We start from the raw sequence: 17,164 nt of genomic DNA on the forward strand, positions 1-17,164 counted from the left end.
CAGCAGGAAGAAGAGGACTGAATGGCTGCTTGAAATCATCTGGGCTTTCCTGCTCACTTCGTTAGGGCCACCAGGTCAAACAATGCAGAGTTCAACTTCCTAAAATACCCTTTACAGTAAAATAAATTCTTTTATGATTACTACCATAAATATGACTGACATTTTTCTCTTCACAGGAGCCGTATGTACCCAAAGGGACGCGAGGGCAGTGCATTTCCTAGCACACCCTCTTTATCGTCACAATAAAGAGTTATTACCAGAACATCAAGGGGCTATTTTGGGATTTCCAGTTAGTGTTACTGTGACAAGTGATTCACCTCTCCCAGACAAAAGGGGAGGAGGAGATTAGGAGACACACACACAAAGCCACACAATGGCACTTGCAGGGACGAAATGGCCTTCTTTCAGCTCAGCTGGTCCTCCGGATGCTGCATACCTATGATCTGTAACAATGGTTACCATATAGAATGATGAAGATCGCCCGAAATCTTTTTCCCTCCCAACCTACTAAGACCACACTGTGCACTGAAGGAGGCCGTCAATCAAGCATGGTGTGTGTGTGTGTGTGTGTGTGTGTGTGTGTGTGTGTGCAAGCATTCTGAAAGCAGAGAACTTGAAAGCAGGAGGAACCAAAACAATGATGGAGAACGATCGCCTTTCCTTTTCCTTTTCTCCAGGGAGCTGAGCTCCCGGCTGGCTTCTCTCCTGGGGGGCTACTCACTCAGATCAAGGACGTCGTCTGTCTTAATTAAGTCTTCCTCCCTCGTCAGAGGCAACTGAGTCTCTGGCTCATCCTGAAGGTGCAGGGACAGAGAGCGCAGCATGAAGAACACTCGGATGGCCTGAAGGCACAAAGAGGCAACCATGAAGAAGTTCAAGCGGGATACGCGATGACAAGAAAACATAAAACAGCCTTTTAAAGCAGCTGCCCTGAATATTCTGTGTAAAAAAGAGAAAAGGCCAGCTTTTCATGGCCAGCCAATTCATTTCCCCTTGGATTTTTTAAAGGGTTTTGAGTAGCCTGCCATAAAGGTACACAGGAGCAGTTCAAGAGATGGTAGCATGGGGGCGAAATTAGGAACAGCTAGAAATCCAGCCCATAGTTCTTTGGTCCAAGAACCGCAGGCTTCTTTAATCATCTCCCCAGGGCTGGATGGGAAGAGCCAGCTCCACTGCTCCACACCAGCATTCCCCACCCTTCAGGGGACGGTGGCTCCAAATGTCACCATCCTTGGCCAGTTGGTCAAAAGAACTGCATTCACAGGCTAGGCTGGCTGGGAACCAGGTCAGCTGTCGGGTGATTGATGGGGAGGGGAAAGGCACTTTACTCTGCATGTGCTGTGCCCATTTTCTGAGAAGACAAAAATATAAAAACCCAGAAAAAAACATCAACCCTGCAAATGGCTGCCACTGCTTTCCACTTCCATAGTATGATCGAACAGATGACAAAGAACGGGGGAAACAATTTACTATAAGCCCGGCCCGTTTGGCAAATCATTAACTCCCAAAGCCATTGTGAATTTGCTGCTAGATAAAAACAACTAGTCCTTATCAGTAAAAGTGATAATTGAAATGGGTTTTGAAACATTAGCTTTTGAAAAAAAGAAAAGAAAAAACAATATGTAGTCTTGAATTTTCTTTTCCTGAGCCCAGTTTGGGCTCCTGGGAAGATAAGGAGGATTCCACCAGGACGTTGGAAGGTGCAAGGCTGGGTAGGCTACCTAACGTTGCCCTTGAAGGTGCCAGATGAAGCCTCTCCTAGGAGCTGCTAGGGGCTGTAGGGGTGTCTCTCTGTATGCACGTATGCAACTGGAAACATCTGTAACAGGTGTGAGAGAGACACCAAGAAGCCTATCCTAGGCAGTTGCACCTGGATTTTTTCAAACACGGCCCTTGATGGGATCTTAAAATGGTGGGTAAGTGGGGGAACGAAACCACCGAGGTCTTCCCTGGTCAACATCATGAATGGGTCCCAAATCAAACAGGAAGCCAGCACTACAGTTCAGAACTTGCTGGCTTGGCAATTTCTTTTTCAATCAGTTCTCATCTCTGCGGCCTTTTCAAAGGCAGCCAAAAAATGCAGGAAACAGCAACTATCAAAGCCAGAATGATTAACCTTCGCTAGACGAGGGGCCTTCATGGCTTAATAAACTGGGTGACAGAATACATTAAACATCCCATTTGATCGCAGGTGGATTTAATTGTCGGGCAAAGGATGTAAAATTGCCACAGCAATTGTATCTTATTTATTCAAGGATTTGGTGGGTTTTGTGAATTCAGCCTGAAAATGTCACTTGGGTCATTTTTAGGTATGCTGGCAAAAATCAAGTAGTTACTCAAGGCTCAACCAAGAGTTTGCAAAGGGATGTGGTTTGTGGCTTCCTACAGAAAGAGACAATTTTTTAATGTACCTTATTTACATGCTTTAGAATGCAACCTTTGTTTGTAAGGACAAAATCTGCGTACAAAGACTATCACCACCTTGTAATTCTGGAGAGAAGATCTAAAATCTCTGAGAATGGAGACTTTTAAGACCTAAAAGTCTTGCTCCAACTATTATCAAAAATAGGAACATTAACCTTTCTTTAGGGGCTGCCACAGGGAGGAGGAAGGGGTCAAGTTATTTTCTAAAGCGCCTGTAGGCCAGACAAGGAATAATGGATGGAAGCTGAACAAGGAGAGATTCAACCTGGGAATAAGGAGAAACTTTCTGACAGTGAGAACAATCAACCAATGGAACAGAAGTTGCCCTCAGAAGTTGTGGGAGCTTCATCCCTGGAAGCTTTCAAGAAGAGACTGGGCTGCCATCTGTCAGAAATGGTGTGGGGTCTCCCGCTTGGGAGGCCCTTCCAACTCTGATTATCTGTTTATGTGTTTAATTGTTCAAGACTAAACGATCCAAGATTCATTACAAGTAGATTGATAATGTGGCTTTTCTTCATGACCCCTTCAGAAACCCCTTAAAAAAAAAAGAGAGTCTCTTTTATTCTAGGAAAAAGGCTCCTCTGCTTTCCCAGAAGCCTGCAGAGTGAAAAACAAGATAAGAGATAAGGTGGCGATAAGAGCGGCATAGAGAGAACTATTCAGAGCCCAGCCTGGTAGCTGGGATTTCCAAGAAATCTTTTCTTCACGTTCTCCGCTCTTCTCTGGCTTCCCACCTCCTGCCTCCCCAGGCACAGCCCACTCAGAGTAGCGGAGAGCAGAGCCCCCCAGCTTTGATCAGCCCAGCAATCCGATTGGGCACTTGCACGCAGGACGGCAGGAGAACAGAAAAGGGACCGTCTGGCAGGAATTCCGCCAGGGCAGCCATGCAGCTTCTCATTGGCAGCTTTACAGGAAGGAGAGCCTGGGGACCCCAGAACCCCTCTAACCCGGCAGTGGAGGCGGGGGGGGAGGGGGGGGGGCATTTGTTTTCTTTACAGCAAGCCGATTACGGAGTCTGTGACGCAGGCCTTTCTCAGAAGCTCCTTTCGTTGCAACAGGGCTTGACACGCTTCAACACTTTTGTCATGCTCCACATGCAGACAGAGGTGGCTGCGCACTTCCCTAGCCTGAACCACACGTGGGGGGCGAACATAATCCCCCCTCCCTGACTCTGACTGCTTCGATCTCTCTGCCCTCCCCTCATGACTCTCTCCTTTCCCATCATCCTTTGCAAAAGTTCATGGAGATCAGGGTCCGAGCAGGTTTCCTTTGAGGGAGAGAAGGCAGGAAGGGAGCTGCTGGCACAATCGCTGCAAGTCCCCACAGTGGCAGAGTCACGTCAATCGGAGGGCACGAGCAGGGGGTCCAGAGGGGCCAACTAGGAGAGATCCAGGCGAGCCTCCCCCAAGCTGAGCAGGGGCTCCAGGAGAAGGCAGGGGACCCCCCGTGTCCCCTGAACACCGAGGCCTGAAGGGCAAAGCCTCAAGGAAGGCGCACTCACCCTCCGGGTTCTCTCCACGTCGCCACAGGGGAGCCTCTTCACGAAGTCAATTCCCGTAAGAGGGGTTCCCGTGGGCGGCAGCAGAATGGAAGCGTCCATCATCAAGTATTCCACGTTCATGGGCTTCAGCTGGAAGAGGAAACGCGACACTCAACTTCACGCCCAAACCCGTCCATCTTACCTCCTCCTCCTCTTCCTCGGAGGAGGAGATCACAACAAGACTAAGGCAGCCCTTCCCACAGAAGGGTCCGGTCTCTCAGGATGTGGCCAAGAATCCACCCTTAAAGAGAGGCTCTCTTTAATCCGCCCTCAGGGTTTGGGGCCTCCCCCCGCCCCCCACGAGAGCTACTGGGGTGGAACAGGGAGGGTCACCCTTTCCCCAGCTCAGATTCACCCCTTCTCCAGCTCTGCCAACACACCCAGCTGTCTCCCTGCTCAACTGCTCCATTTATGCAGCGTATTCATCTTTAATTGATATTTTGCCTATTTTATGGGCCTTCTTCAATACTTCCTTCCCTTTTCTCAAAAGGTGACTGATAAAAGGCTAATAACAATAGTGCTTTTAAACAAAACTTTTTTAAATGTTTGCAACCATGATCCACTTTGCCAGTTTTTTTTATCTCTCTGGCAATTTGTTTATTACTTACGGTCATAGTTCTATATTCATCTTCAAACATGTCCAGAAAAATTTCTTCTCCCTTTAAAGAAAGTAAAGGGTTTCATTTTTTTCTCTGCCTGGGCATTTTTAGCGTGGGAATGTTTCTTCTTTAGTGAGGAGCTTAAATCAACCTTCCTTTCCATTATCCCACTTTCTTGAAAATCTACTTCTGCCCCACACAGGAATGAGTGCAACTCCCAAGACCAATTTACTTCTTCTATTTAAAGAAATATTTATCAGGAGGAAAGGTTATTCCTCCCTAATTTGCCCTGCCAGTAACAGAGGGCACGTGCTTAATGATGCCACTGCTTTTGAAGTGTTTCTCTCATGTTCCTGGTCCTTTGTTTCCTGCGAGTGAAAGACCAATTCAGCAGCTTTACACGACACCAACACGTTTCTGACACCGATTCGCTACCAACAGTATCTAAAGCCCTCGATTGAATCAGTTGTAGACATGCGGGGACACCTGACAGCCAGACAGCCTTCCTGCACAACTATTTAAACCTTTAAAATGATGATCCACCAGCCTCTGTCAGACCAGCCCCACGGAGGGGTCCCTTTCAATAATGGCCAGATAATTATTCCATCTAGCTAATCTGCCAGCTTGGAAACTGTGTTTGCTCCACGCCACCTTTATGAGGAATCATTCAAGGCAGGAACATTCAGAACCTGAAGTGGCTCAGAGGCCACAACTGATCAGAACCCGGGACATTTTTGTTAAAAAGTTCTGTCGAGCAGGAGAGAAATGATCAAATGCCGGGCGTCCGGTTGCAAGAGCTTCTCTGGAAACTGAGCAGTCACGCCCAGCTCTCTTGGGTGTCTCCAGAATTCGGTTTGAGGGAGTTAAAGGGCGGGAGGTTACCTTGTAAAAACGCCGCACCAGGTGAACGCTTTCTTCTCTTGCCCCCTTAAACAGAGAGGAAAAACCCTCAGAGTTCAGGACACAACAGGCTGAGGACCCCAGAAGTAACAGGCCGCCTCCCCGCACGATCTCCCCTCCGCAACAGGGACTATTTGCTCTCTGAAAATGATTAAGAAAGGAAAGCCTGGCCCTCCCTAATAAGGAGCACAGAGCCTGGGCGGAAGCGAGAGAAGAGGGAACTGCTGCTGGCCAGGGGCGCAAGTCCAAAGGCGCTCAGGTCGCAGGGCCAAGGCGGGGTGGTGGTGGTGGGGCTGGACTCAGCCGCCGAGGGAGAGAAGCAGCTTCACAGAGAGGAGCCTCGGAGTCCCGCGAACCGTTGCGCTTGCTGGGAAAAGCAGGGACCGGCTCCAGCCGCCCAAGGGGGAAATGGTCTCCCGCGTTTCGACCATTTACTTCGGAAGAGAGATCCGCCCAACAGGACAAACCACCCCTGGGAGGCCGTGTTTTCTTCTTCTTCTTCTTCTAAATAAAAGACTCACTTCCAAACAAGCAAGGTGCACATCTTTGATAATGCTGCCGTGTTTGTTGAACACCAGCTGCTTCAAGAGGAGGCAGCCAAGCTCCAAGGTGGCCAGGCGGATTTTGCCATCTGTGGGGGGAGGGGGGGGGGAAAGAGAAAATAGGGCAGGAGAAGAGTCAGTTATTGAATTGTTGACACTCCCCCCACCCCCAGCAAATCCAGTTTCAGTTCACACCTGTCCCACCCCAACAGCCAGATGCTTTCTGCCCCGGAAGATAGGAACATTACAGGAAAGTGGATGGAAATTCTAGCAGGCATTAAGAAGCCAGAATTGTACTCATAGGCAGAAAAGGAACAGAATGATTCAGTCCTCTGCCAAACTGGTTTGTGTGGGCTATTTTTGATTTTTTTTTTACTAGTCCAAGGGGGCGATAGCAGCCTTTCTCTTTGCTGATGGTGGAGAGAAGCTCTGGACAGGCGGGTCCACCTTTTATGAGCTCCCATCAAAAACCGGGTCTGTTCTCTGTCCTGGAAGAGACTCTTGGCTTGGAACGGCTGCCTGCCAAAGAAGGTTAACTCTTCCCGGGGTCTTTAAACAGCTGCTTGCTGGTTTCTGCTTTCACTGACAAAAATGGCTCTTGGGAGGAAAGCTGCGTGTTTCCTCCTCTTTCAGAAACTTGTTTTAGACCACACACAGCTGCCCCATTCCCAGACGGACTGCTGGAAAGCGAAGGTGGTCCACGGTAAACCCTCTACCTGGCTGAGCAGCGTAGCTCATGATCCTGATGAGCCTCTCTGCCAGGCCGGGGTTGTAGGAGTTCTTCTCCTCGGCGTCCTGGGCCGAGAGCTGAATCCTCTCCAGGGTGATTGGCTTGATTCCTTGGGAGAAACAGGAAAACCGAATGTTGCAGTTCCAAGTCGACCTTTGTTTAGCAAAGGAATTCCGAGGAACCAACAATCCAAGAAACAAAAGGCAGCTCAGCTTGCAGTACAATTCCTCAAAGCCGCCCCCACAAAAATGTGGAAAGCTTCGGAGGTGAGGATTTATTTATTTAGATTTGGGTGTCACCCAACTTTAAGCCAACTCTGGGCTGCTCATAAAGAGGGTGATAGAGTAGAGCCCCATTCCCACAATGCGAACCGACCCGCCTCCCTCCCTCCCTCCCTCCCTCCCTCCTATCAACTGAATTCGTGTTTAGCTTCCCTCCAACTCATATGGCCTTGACAAGCACCTGAAAGTCTTGGGACCACGTGGTCCTTCCCCTCAAGCAGCCGCTCCGCCTCCCTTCCTGTGCCTGACAATGTAAAGGGCACCACTTGGTGCTTTTGATCCTTGGGCTAAAGGGGGGGAAGGCTGATAAAGCCTAACCCAACGTCTTGAGAACCGCTTCAAACTTCCTCCGGGTGTGCTTCTTCCTTCCTTCATACAAAGTGCGCTCTCACCAGACTCTCTGATGGGCAAAGACGATGCGGATCCAAGAGCAGGGCTAGCCCAGGTCACCCACGGAGGCCTCCAGTGCCTGCAGTCCAAGCCAAAAGCTGCCCCTCGTGGTGTTTAGCATTGGCACCAGAAGCTCAGCAGCACAGCTGGGTCACCATCGGCGCCTCTTTTGCCTCCTCTTCCCTTGGGAAGAGGAAGCCCCGCGGGGCATCGAAAGGCAGAGGAGAAGGCAGAGAAAGCTACAGACCGGCAACGGTATCCGTCCCGTTGCCAGGACGTGAAATGAAACGAAGGTCCCCTGCAGTTGCGGGTTGAGAGCGACGGCCAAGACCAAGAAAAGCTACAGGTGTTTGTATGCATGAGCTGAGGAACTGAGAAGATCAGTTAACTGACGCTGGTTGGAGCAGACGAGCTATTTAAAGCCACATTAACACAGCAAGCTGTTCTTGTAGCGCAGCGAGCTTCTTCCTCAGGAAAGGTGGCTTTGAAACAGGTCAGCCTCATTCAACGACGCTTGTGTCAGTAGTGACCTTTTGCCGAGCGTCAAGGACAGCCCTCCGACGCTGTGGTTCTACACAAAGGGGACACCCTTTTGTGATGCGCACAGAATAGTTTGCACTTCCTATCAACCAGCCCTGAACTCGGTGGCCCTGAATTTCCATGAGAATTTCCATTTCTGACTTGCATTTAACCAATTCGGGAACTCCACCTCAGGAGTGTCGCCAAACGTTTGGGCCCCAGGGACCGATTCTGTGGAAGCGCTGCATCTTAGGGAAGGAGAAACCAGGGAGAGGAACGAGTGGTCACGGGGGGCGGGGGCGGGTTGAGCTTTCTGTCCCGTGGTGGATGGCAGACTTTCAATGATTCGCCCGAGAAGAAGTGCGGCTCAAACACCCACCGCTTCCCCTCCAAAAATCTCACTTCTTTTGCTGATGCAAATTAGGGACCCAGGTGGACCAAACCAGGGAGGGAAGGGGGCCTTGGCTGGCCAAAGGGGTCAGAGCAGCAGCCCTTGGTCCCCCTCACGGAGACTTGCCTTTGTTGTGGGACATGGCGTACAGGAGACACAACACAAAAAGAGCGTAGTAGTCAAAATCGGCACACTCCAGGGCATTATACACCATCTCCAGAAATGGCCTGGGGAGAAAAAAAGAGGATTTTTTTTTTAATTAAAAAAAACAAAAAACCCCATTTCTGAGGATTCTGCCTTTTATTCGCATGCCCGATAGTGCCATATTTCCCTACGGGGGCCTGAGTTATAATGATCCAAAGGGTCCCTGGAGAAATCCACCAGGGGAGGGGGGGGCCTTGGCCTTGCTGGGTTAGTGTGGATCCCAGCTGAGGATCCCATCGCAGAAGAGAGGCAGGGGGAGAGCCTGGCCAGACGTCTCGCCTACCTGTTCCAGCTGCACATTGCGGAGGCAGCTGCGCTCTTCTCCTCGTCGGTTATGTTTTGCTCTGTGGCAGAAATGAGTTTGCAACGCTCCATGATCACCATCTCGATTTCTGAAAAGAGACAGAGAGACATTTTAGAGACGGGTTTATCTGACTAGACAGAGGCAAGCAGACGTTGCCCAGGGGTGGCTGGGATTCTGGCCAAAGGGAAGAGGTCCTGGGGATCTGGCCAAAGGAATCCCGCAGGGAGGGTCCTGGGGCCCCGATTGTGAAGGAGGAATCTGCTGACTTGTAAGCCCAGGAATCTGACTGAAGCGATCAAGACCAGCAGGCCAGGAAGGGCTGAAGCCAGCCTCCTCTCCAGGCACTCTGCAGCGGGAGGGGAGCCCCACTTTGGCCCAGGAGACTCCCCACAGGGCAGCTGCAGGCCCTGGGAGAAGGGCAGTGGGCGGGCAAGGCCGGCCAAGACAGCCTGGAGACTCAGGAGCAGGAAAAGAAGAGGGGAGCTGCACTCGGCTGTCCAGCCACCCTGACGCCAACTCCCCAGGCCCAGGAGGGCAGGAACGGGCAGGCGGGGCCCCTCTCACCTTCACTCTCCCCACTGGGCTTGAGGCCCTTGGAGGGGCTCTCGGTGCCTTCCGGGGTGTCTTCCGGGCCCCTCTCCTCCTCCTCCTCCTCCTCCCCAACGTTTTTATAGTTGGGCCTCTTCTGCAGCCTCTTTCTCCCCTTCTGTTTATTAATTTCTAGCGAGCGCTCCAGGGTCTCGGAAGGTTTAATGAAGCACCTGATGCCCGCCTTGACCTAAAACAGCCACATAAACAGAAGGAAGTCAGATGCTCCACGACCTTCCTAACCAAAGGAACAGGCCAAGATTCAAATGGAGAAAAGCCAGGAGTTCACCCCGAAAAAAAAGGAAATGCCAAGCAGCCTTTCGGTTCCCCAAACACAACCTCTTGGTGGCCGATTCCTCGCCCGTAGCATGTGGCAAGAACGGGACAGGACAAAGGAGGCCAGCAACTCTGTGCTCTTACACCACAGCCTTTAAGGGGCCACCCCATCTCTCATGGAGGCAGGGGGACGTGTCACGGTCCTCTGTTTGGAAGCTTTTAGGATTACCCCGGAGGGCTGTAAACCCACAAGAGCCTCGAAGAAAAGCCTTGCCTTGCAAGGACCACTACAGACGGCTGACTCACTGACTCCTACAAACCTGCACCATTTTATTCCATGTCAAGAATCTTGTTCAACAGGAGCCAAGCCCCACCTCACTATGGTATTTCTTCGGTTTCATGGAAATCCAATCAATCCCCGACCGAGCCACAATTCTAAGTACGAATGGCACTTTCTTGCTTGTAAATGTGAGTGGTCAATGAGGGCTCGGGCTGGCTTAATTCTTGCCCCACAGATTTCTGACAGACACTAAAGCAGATTCAAGGGTACAATCCGGGAAGTCTCCAATCTTTCGTGCAATTGAAAGCCCACAGTCCAAAGAAGAAAGAAGGCCGATAGATATCACAGTTGGAAAAGCTCTCAGCCTAGGAAAAGGTTTCTGTCTGTTGGGTTTTAAAGATCCCCTGAGCTGGATCTTTGTTCAGTTCGGGGGTGCAGTTATTCACGGGGACACAGCCACCTGCTTCCTAACTCTCCTGAGCTCAGCAGAGTCTTTCAGCTGAGATTAAGAAGCAAATCACGCAGAGACCAAACGTTTGTCCCCGCTGGTCTCCTTGGGCCAGGCTGCTTACCCGCCTACTGGACACATTTCAGTGTAGGCTGCAGCACCTGCTTGAGAAGCCCGACCTTTCCAGCCCCCCCTCGGGGTTGCAGGAAGGAGCGAAAGTAGGTTAAGACCAGGCGCAGAGCGGCAGGAACCAGCCACATCCGACTGGGGCAGGAAGCAGAGCAAAACCAGTTCAAAGAAGGCCAAGCGAAGGCCGAGTGTGACTTTGAGGCGCCTTGGGTGGGTGTCAGGCGAAGACGCGTGACTCAGTGGCCCCAGACGGCGAGGAGGAGGAGACCCCCACCCTCCTCTGGCACTTCCCACTGCTGGCTGGAAACACAGGCGGCTTCTCGGATCTGAGATCTGCCTCATAGCAAGAGAAGCGCCTTCCTCCAGACCACTCAGATTTCGACACGAGTGCGTCAGGCGTGGGGGCTGATCACCCAGCTCACCAAGAGATGTGAAGGTAGAGTGGGGGGCAAACTGCCGACTCAATTTTCCCAGCTGCTCAGGGAAATCAAGGTTTTCCCGACGACTTCCTACCCCCACTTCATCTAAAGATGGCACAGCTTGAGCCTAAAACCCGCCTACCAACAGCAGTGTGTCCTGCGGTGCCATCTGTAAGGGCAACCAAAATCAAAGCCACGGTGGCCATCGGAGCTGCTTGGAGGAAGTGGGCAGGGATTCTCCCAAGAAGCAACATGGTCCTTTAAACTTCCCGTGTTCCTCCTGCTCTGCTGCACCACCAGCCCTGCTGCCATCGAGGCTGCTGTCTCCTCCTTCCGTCTCTGGTTTGTTCCCTCCTCCCCCCCACTGGGCAAATGGGGGAGGGGCTTCTTTAAACCCACCAGCATTATAATACACCCTCCCCCCGCTGCTTATAGGGCAGTCATCAAGGCCCCCTCCACTTGCCAGTCCTTCTCCCGCCTTCCCTCAAGAAGTTTCTCTTATCGGGGGAACACGAGGCCAGCTACCTTTTGGGAGTCGCAGGAGATCTGACCCACCTGGGCTTGTTTCAGGGCAGTATCAGGTCTGCTCAAACTGAGCTGGATCAAATTTCTGCCACTTACAGATTTCCAATAACTGTCCTAGTCCAGATCTGTTTCCAAAGCTTTAGGAAAACACCCCCATCTTACTTAATACATGCTACGAGAATGTAAACCCCGGTTGCTGGGTACAGTAAAGGATAAAGCAAAAATGCCCAGATTAGCTCTTCAACATGTCTGCCTTTTGAGGGATTAAATTTACCTAGAAAAACCACTAAAATAACATCCACTCTTGTTACAACCCGCTGCGAGTAATTCACCCTCTCACAGACTTAAAAAAACACACACACACGCACAAGACCGAGTAATTCTGCAAAAGACGTTCGGTGGAAGTCAAACTGCTAGAGCAGAAAAAAAGGTGACAAGCTTCTAACCGCAGATTTCCCAGTAACAGAACCCGCTGAAGAGAAACGCGGGCAAAAGCCCAGAATGAGTCTGTGTGCTACAAAGACGAGATCATTTCCATGCGCCATGGCGCTTTTTATCTTTCAGCTTGCATGCGAGATCGGGCCTGATTTAAGAAAAAAAAACCCCACCAAGGACACCCACGAACCCCTTCGATGCCAGGCAGATCACGCCACAGCCCCGGTCTTCTGCCAAGCGAACCAAGAAGGTGCGTGAGAGCTGACAGACATTCGTTCTACTCACAGAGCTTTTCTGGACGTCCTGCTCCACTTTGGGGGAAAACACCGCGGGGTCTCCGTTCAGAATGACCTCGGCCAACGAATTCACCAAGGGGGCGTAATGGATGATTAGGAAAACCTGTGGGAGAGGCAGAGGAGCGAAAACTGTTGGGGGAGGAGGCTCAGAGAGGGGACCCAGATGAACTTCCCATTTATCCTGCTACTTTCCCCTCTGCTATGGTACAAGGGAAATTACTTTAGGCTGCTTTCACGGGGAGATGTTTCCTTCGGCGCGTGGGAGGGAGGAGGACTAAGAAGGGGAAATATCTCACATTCAACTGCTTCCTGACATCATGCTGAAGGGCACCCAGTTTTCCACAACAGGGAATGTGGTTTGTAAAGCCAGCTGTAGCTAATCAGGAGTTCTCAACCCCAGCCCACCTATCATTAAACACCACATCCTGCCTATTTGCCTTGACTCTTTTAGCAAGCCCACTTCTAACCCTGGTCCTTTACAGTCCCGTCTCCCCAAATCGCTCTTGAAAATGATCAACACCTCCTGCCCCCTGGCAGGGCCAGTTTCAACACAAGTTGCTACATCATTGTTAAAAAATCGACGTGGCCCTCTATCAAATTCTTAATAAAATCTAGAGCAGAGTTGCTCAAACCTCGGCAACTTTTAAGATGGGTGGACTTCCAACTCCCAGAATCCCATGCTGGCTGGGGGGAATTCTGGGAGCTGAAGTCCGCCCATTTAAAAAATTGCTGAGTTTGAGAAATGCTGCTCGAGAATCAGTCAACTGGATCGTTTGCACTTACTTGTGACAAGAGATAGAGAGAGACCTGGAGACTTATTCTTGGCCGTTCTCCAGTCTAAGGAGGAAACAATTAAGAAACAGCCTTTAACACTGGAAAAGTTAATGCATGTATTAACCGACCGCATTCATTTTTATTTTTGAATGGCACGCAAAAAACGCTCTCCAAAACAGGCCCAAGAGATCGGGGGAAACGTCTGCCATATTCTCCCCACTGCTTCCCTCTTTCTAAAACAGAAGCATCACTCGACCGTTTGGGGAAACCATGGGAATTTGGACCCAGTCATCCCCTTCTCTAAGAGCGAGAGTGCCTGAGCCCCCAGAGGCCGTGGAGGGAGCTCCCTTCCTGGGCTCTGCTTTTTCTTGGAGAAGCAGCCAGGTGTCAATGCAAGGGAGACAGGCGCATGCTGCTCATGAACGCAGGCGGCCTCCTTTCGTGCTTGTGCCCCTGCGCCCCCTCCCCCGGGACAGGGCCTGCAAGGAGGGAAAGCCTCCAACAATCAAGCTGGGAGGAAAAGGCAAAAAGCTTTACTCAGAGCCCACGAAGTAACTTCTGCGGCTGCCCAGAGGGTGATTAGCCAAGGCAAGCCACAGGATGATTCATGCGCATTATGACATCAAGAGGGGTTTAGAAATTTCTGTTATGAAAGGAGGTAGCTGCCCTTTGTCCCTCTTTCAACTGAACTGACGGTCCAATGAGGATGCCGGCTGCGCTGTCACGACCTCCCGCTCTCCCTCGCTTTTGGCCCTGGAAGAACAGTGGTGAGAGAGAGGGAGGGAGCCTCCGTGAAGCGGAGCGGTTCCCTCCCTCCCGGGGTGAACTGCGCACGGTCAACGACAGAAGCGATCGTTATTTCAATGGGGTAGTGCAAGTTTGCTTCTATGGCTCAACGGAGAGGCTCCCTGCGGTTGCACGGTTTCAGAGAGATGTCGCAAGGCAGCCAGGTTCCTGTAAAGCCACCTCGAGCAAGGAAGCCCCCCGCCCCCTCACCTTCTCCTGATTGACCAAGGAGTAGACGTAGAGAGGCAGGAAGAGGCTGTTCAGCAGGTGGTCCGTCAATACATCGTTTAAGAATTCACAGTTGATAATTAGGATGTCGTTCAGGTAATGGAGGTGATCCAGGTGCTCGGCTACAAGGTCGCTCAGCTTGCCCCGATTTCTATGCCTGCCAAAAAAGGGAGCAGACTAAATATGCAGCCGCCGCCGCCACCACCGCCAGCCCGGACCCCAGAGAGAGGGCGCTGGGTGAAGAAGAAAGGCTCACTCCTCATCTGTTTGGACGCAGTTGTCCAGCTCTATCACGTGGCTGCCGATGAACCAGACGAGGTTGGAGAAGTAAGGGACGGCCGTCTTGTCTCGAATATAGTGCAGCATCGGCTGGTTGTTCACTGAAGGCAAACAATGAAGGTGATCACTGCTGATGTATTTCTTCCCCCAATGCTAATTTAAGAGAGGATCCCTTCCTCTAACTCGCTTTCGGCAGCATGGGCCAAAATCAATTCTATTTCTATGGCAGTTTTCAGGAGAGGTCAACATCCCCTTCAAGAGATGAATCGAATGATAAAAATTAGGCTGAAAGCGGCTGGACTCTGCCGTCGCCGAGAATGGCCCCCGCTTGCGGTCTAGGGAACTGGGCAACAGCACCAGGCGGGAAAATCCGCCAGCAGACTTACATGACACTGTTTTAAGGGAGACGGGATGCACCAGTGCAGAGAGGACGAGGAGAGACAAGAAAGACAGCGCGGTTAACAGGGTTAGGAGCTCCAAGGAGGTCAGTGGCTAAAGCAGCAAGCATCTAGGCTAGAAGAGAGCAGTTAGAAACAAGCAGGCAGCCCTCAGAGACCCCTGTCCCAAGGCCAGCCACCGGGGGAGGGGGGCCTCCCCTCAACTGCACATCCCAGGGCAGGGACTATCCATTATTATCTTAATTTTATTGATTTATATCCAGCTTTTTTTTTTTCTATAAATAATTAAGACTCTGATCATTCAGACTGTCTAGAAGTCCATAGCTGAGGACAGAAATAAAATTCCATCTATGTTTGAGTACCATGTCTAGAGTGTGTGAACAAAACCACTCTTTGGAAGTGGCTCGAGTCAATTTATGGGAGTTTTTTTTACACGAGAGATGGGCAAATCCGATGGCCCTCCCTCTCCTCTGTTGCTGGATTCCACAGATTCTGGGTGCTAGCTTTAAATGAGCATAGAAGCCAGCCCAGAATCTACCTCTACCTTAAAAACTACCTGTCAGCTTTGAAATTCAGCTGCCACGTATTTTTTTTTGAGAGTTAGAGGAGTTGAAAAGTTCAAGGTTATTCTGTGTGTCCTATTAAGAATTTGCAGTTGCAGTTAATTGGTTCTCGTGATTTATGAAGTGTAGAAGTGGGAGGAGGGAAGAGAGGAGAGAAGGTGGATTCTGTGTAACACGGGGAAAAAGCTTTCACTCGGGAAACTGCTTTGGAACGTGCCAGACCTGTTCCTTACTAAATCAATTGGAGAGAGAACATCTTGGAGTGATTGATATCATGGATACTATCTGGATGCTTGACGCTACCTCGAATGCCTGATTCCTAGGGCAAAACGGAGAGACGCATTGCCTCTATGTCCTTTCAGTGGAAAACATCTGGCTGAGTTCTAGCTTTCAGCTGTCATTTTCTTCACTCATGAACAAGAGTGCATGAGAGAGAGAGGACAGAAGGGGGTGTGTGTGTGTCAAAAGTTCTAATAAATATTTCAGGAAGCTGTTCTGGGTCCTGATCAAGCAACGCGGAGATTCTCACTTTGCAAAACCTCACGCCAAGAGCGCCCTCCAGCGGCCATTCCCTGAGTATTCTCTTCTGGCCTTCCCCAGCTCCTTCTACCGCTTCCTCCTGCCGGAGAGGACAGCCCTGGCTTAAAACACTGGTTCCGAGAAGAGTGTCTCACGTGATCCACTAGGTCAAATCGGGATCTGCCCCGTCTAACTTTCACCCGATAAATCTGGGACTGCCGGAAGCCCCGGCTCCTTCCTGTTAAGGCACGTGTGGTGCTGAAACCACCCAAGAAGACGCTTACCTTTGTAGACGTTTAACGTGATGGTTCTCACGGCAATTCTGACCATGCTCTCTGGGTGGTTGAAGAATTTGATGGCCTCGGTGTACAAGGCAAAATCGTTGGTATGCTGAGGAGGAAGACGGCAAAGAATATGGCTTATGCCCTGGGTGCCCTTTTGTCCTGCCCCGTCAGACGCTGGACTGTTGAAGGGCAACCTGGGGCCTCGGTCAGTACAGGCGCTCCCCCCGGCACCTGCTCTGCCCCCCAAGCACTGGGGCAGAAATTGAAAGCCTCGTCCCTCGGCCTGGGTCCCTCCAGACACCCTCAACCACAACTCCAGCAGGAACAACTAGGATCTTTTGAAAATATTCACAGGTTTTGAAATGGACAATTAGGTCACTTCTGAGGTACACATTCGGCAACAATATACATTGTTATAGAAGAAAAGGTTCCAGAAAAGGTTCGCCCAATTCCCAGCAAAAATAATTCACCGAAAACAGCGTTTTGTTTCCAACTTGTAACTCACCTCGTTGTAAAAAAAGTGAACAGTGTGATTGTTGAGTTTCAGAGAAAGTGTTTTTAAGAATGAAATATAGTATGCCATGATTTCTTCATCTGAGAAGTCAAATTTGTGCACAATAATAGAGTTCACGTAGTTGTTGGACAGTAAATAGTCTGAGGGGAAAAATACAGAGGCATAAAATACAGGTAGTCCTCTACTTATGACCACAATTGAGCCCAAAATTTGTTGCTAAGTGAGACATTTGTTCAGTGAGTTTTGCCCCATTTAACAACCATTCTTGCCACCGTTATGAAGTGAATTGCTGCCGTTGTTAAGTTAGTAACACAGCTGTGAAGTGAATCTGGCTCCCCCCCGTTGCCTTTGCGTGTCAGAAGGTCACAAAAGGGGATCACGTGACACCCCCAGACACAGCAACAGTCGTAAGTATGAACCATTTGCCAAGCATCCGGATTTGGATCACGTGATCATGGAGGTGCTGCACCAGTCGTAAGCGTGAAACAACGGTCGCTTTTGTCGGTGCCATTTTAACTTTGGACACTAACTGAACTGCTGTAAGTCCAGGACCACCTATACAGTTTAGTATAAAAATTAAGCCAGCAAACTCAAGGATA

The 17,164-nt window shown here is 50.5% G+C and overlaps 1 protein-coding gene across 11 annotated transcripts in view; it reads right to left on the bottom strand.

Annotated features, from left to right (window-relative positions):
• Positions 1–17,164, bottom strand: part of CLEC16A (C-type lectin domain containing 16A) — a 36,034-nt gene that overhangs the window by 15,786 nt on the left and 3,084 nt on the right. For 5 of the 11 annotated variants that reach the window (XM_087912780.1, XM_087912775.1, XM_087912778.1 and 2 more), the window contains 15 exons: positions 16,557–16,705; positions 16,046–16,157; positions 14,265–14,388; positions 13,991–14,165; positions 13,004–13,057; positions 12,210–12,323; positions 9,389–9,602; positions 8,804–8,912; positions 8,443–8,543; positions 6,722–6,844; positions 5,985–6,094; positions 5,446–5,490; positions 4,573–4,623; positions 3,926–4,054; positions 722–842 (listed from right to left, as the gene is read on the bottom strand). In XM_087912780.1, coding sequence (XP_087768906.1) covers positions 722–842; positions 3,926–4,054; positions 4,573–4,623; positions 5,446–5,490; positions 5,985–6,094; positions 6,722–6,844; positions 8,443–8,543; positions 8,804–8,912; positions 9,389–9,602; positions 12,210–12,323; positions 13,004–13,057; positions 13,991–14,165; positions 14,265–14,388; positions 16,046–16,157; positions 16,557–16,705 — 1,731 coding nt within the window. Of the gene's footprint in view, positions 1–721; positions 843–3,925; positions 4,055–4,572; positions 4,624–5,445; positions 5,491–5,984; positions 6,095–6,721; positions 6,845–8,442; positions 8,544–8,803; positions 8,913–9,388; positions 9,603–12,209; positions 12,324–13,003; positions 13,058–13,990; positions 14,166–14,264; positions 14,389–14,673; positions 14,798–16,045; positions 16,158–16,556; positions 16,706–17,164 lie in introns of those variants that run through there. The other 6 variants (XM_087912779.1, XM_087912776.1, XM_087912782.1 and 3 more) reach the window with 3 other exon arrangements.

Source organism: Pseudonaja textilis, chromosome 14 (genome assembly GCF_049901715.1).
Source record: "Pseudonaja textilis isolate UNSWEBS1 chromosome 14, rPseTex1.2, whole genome shotgun sequence".
Lineage (NCBI taxonomy): Eukaryota > Metazoa > Chordata > Lepidosauria > Squamata > Elapidae > Pseudonaja > Pseudonaja textilis.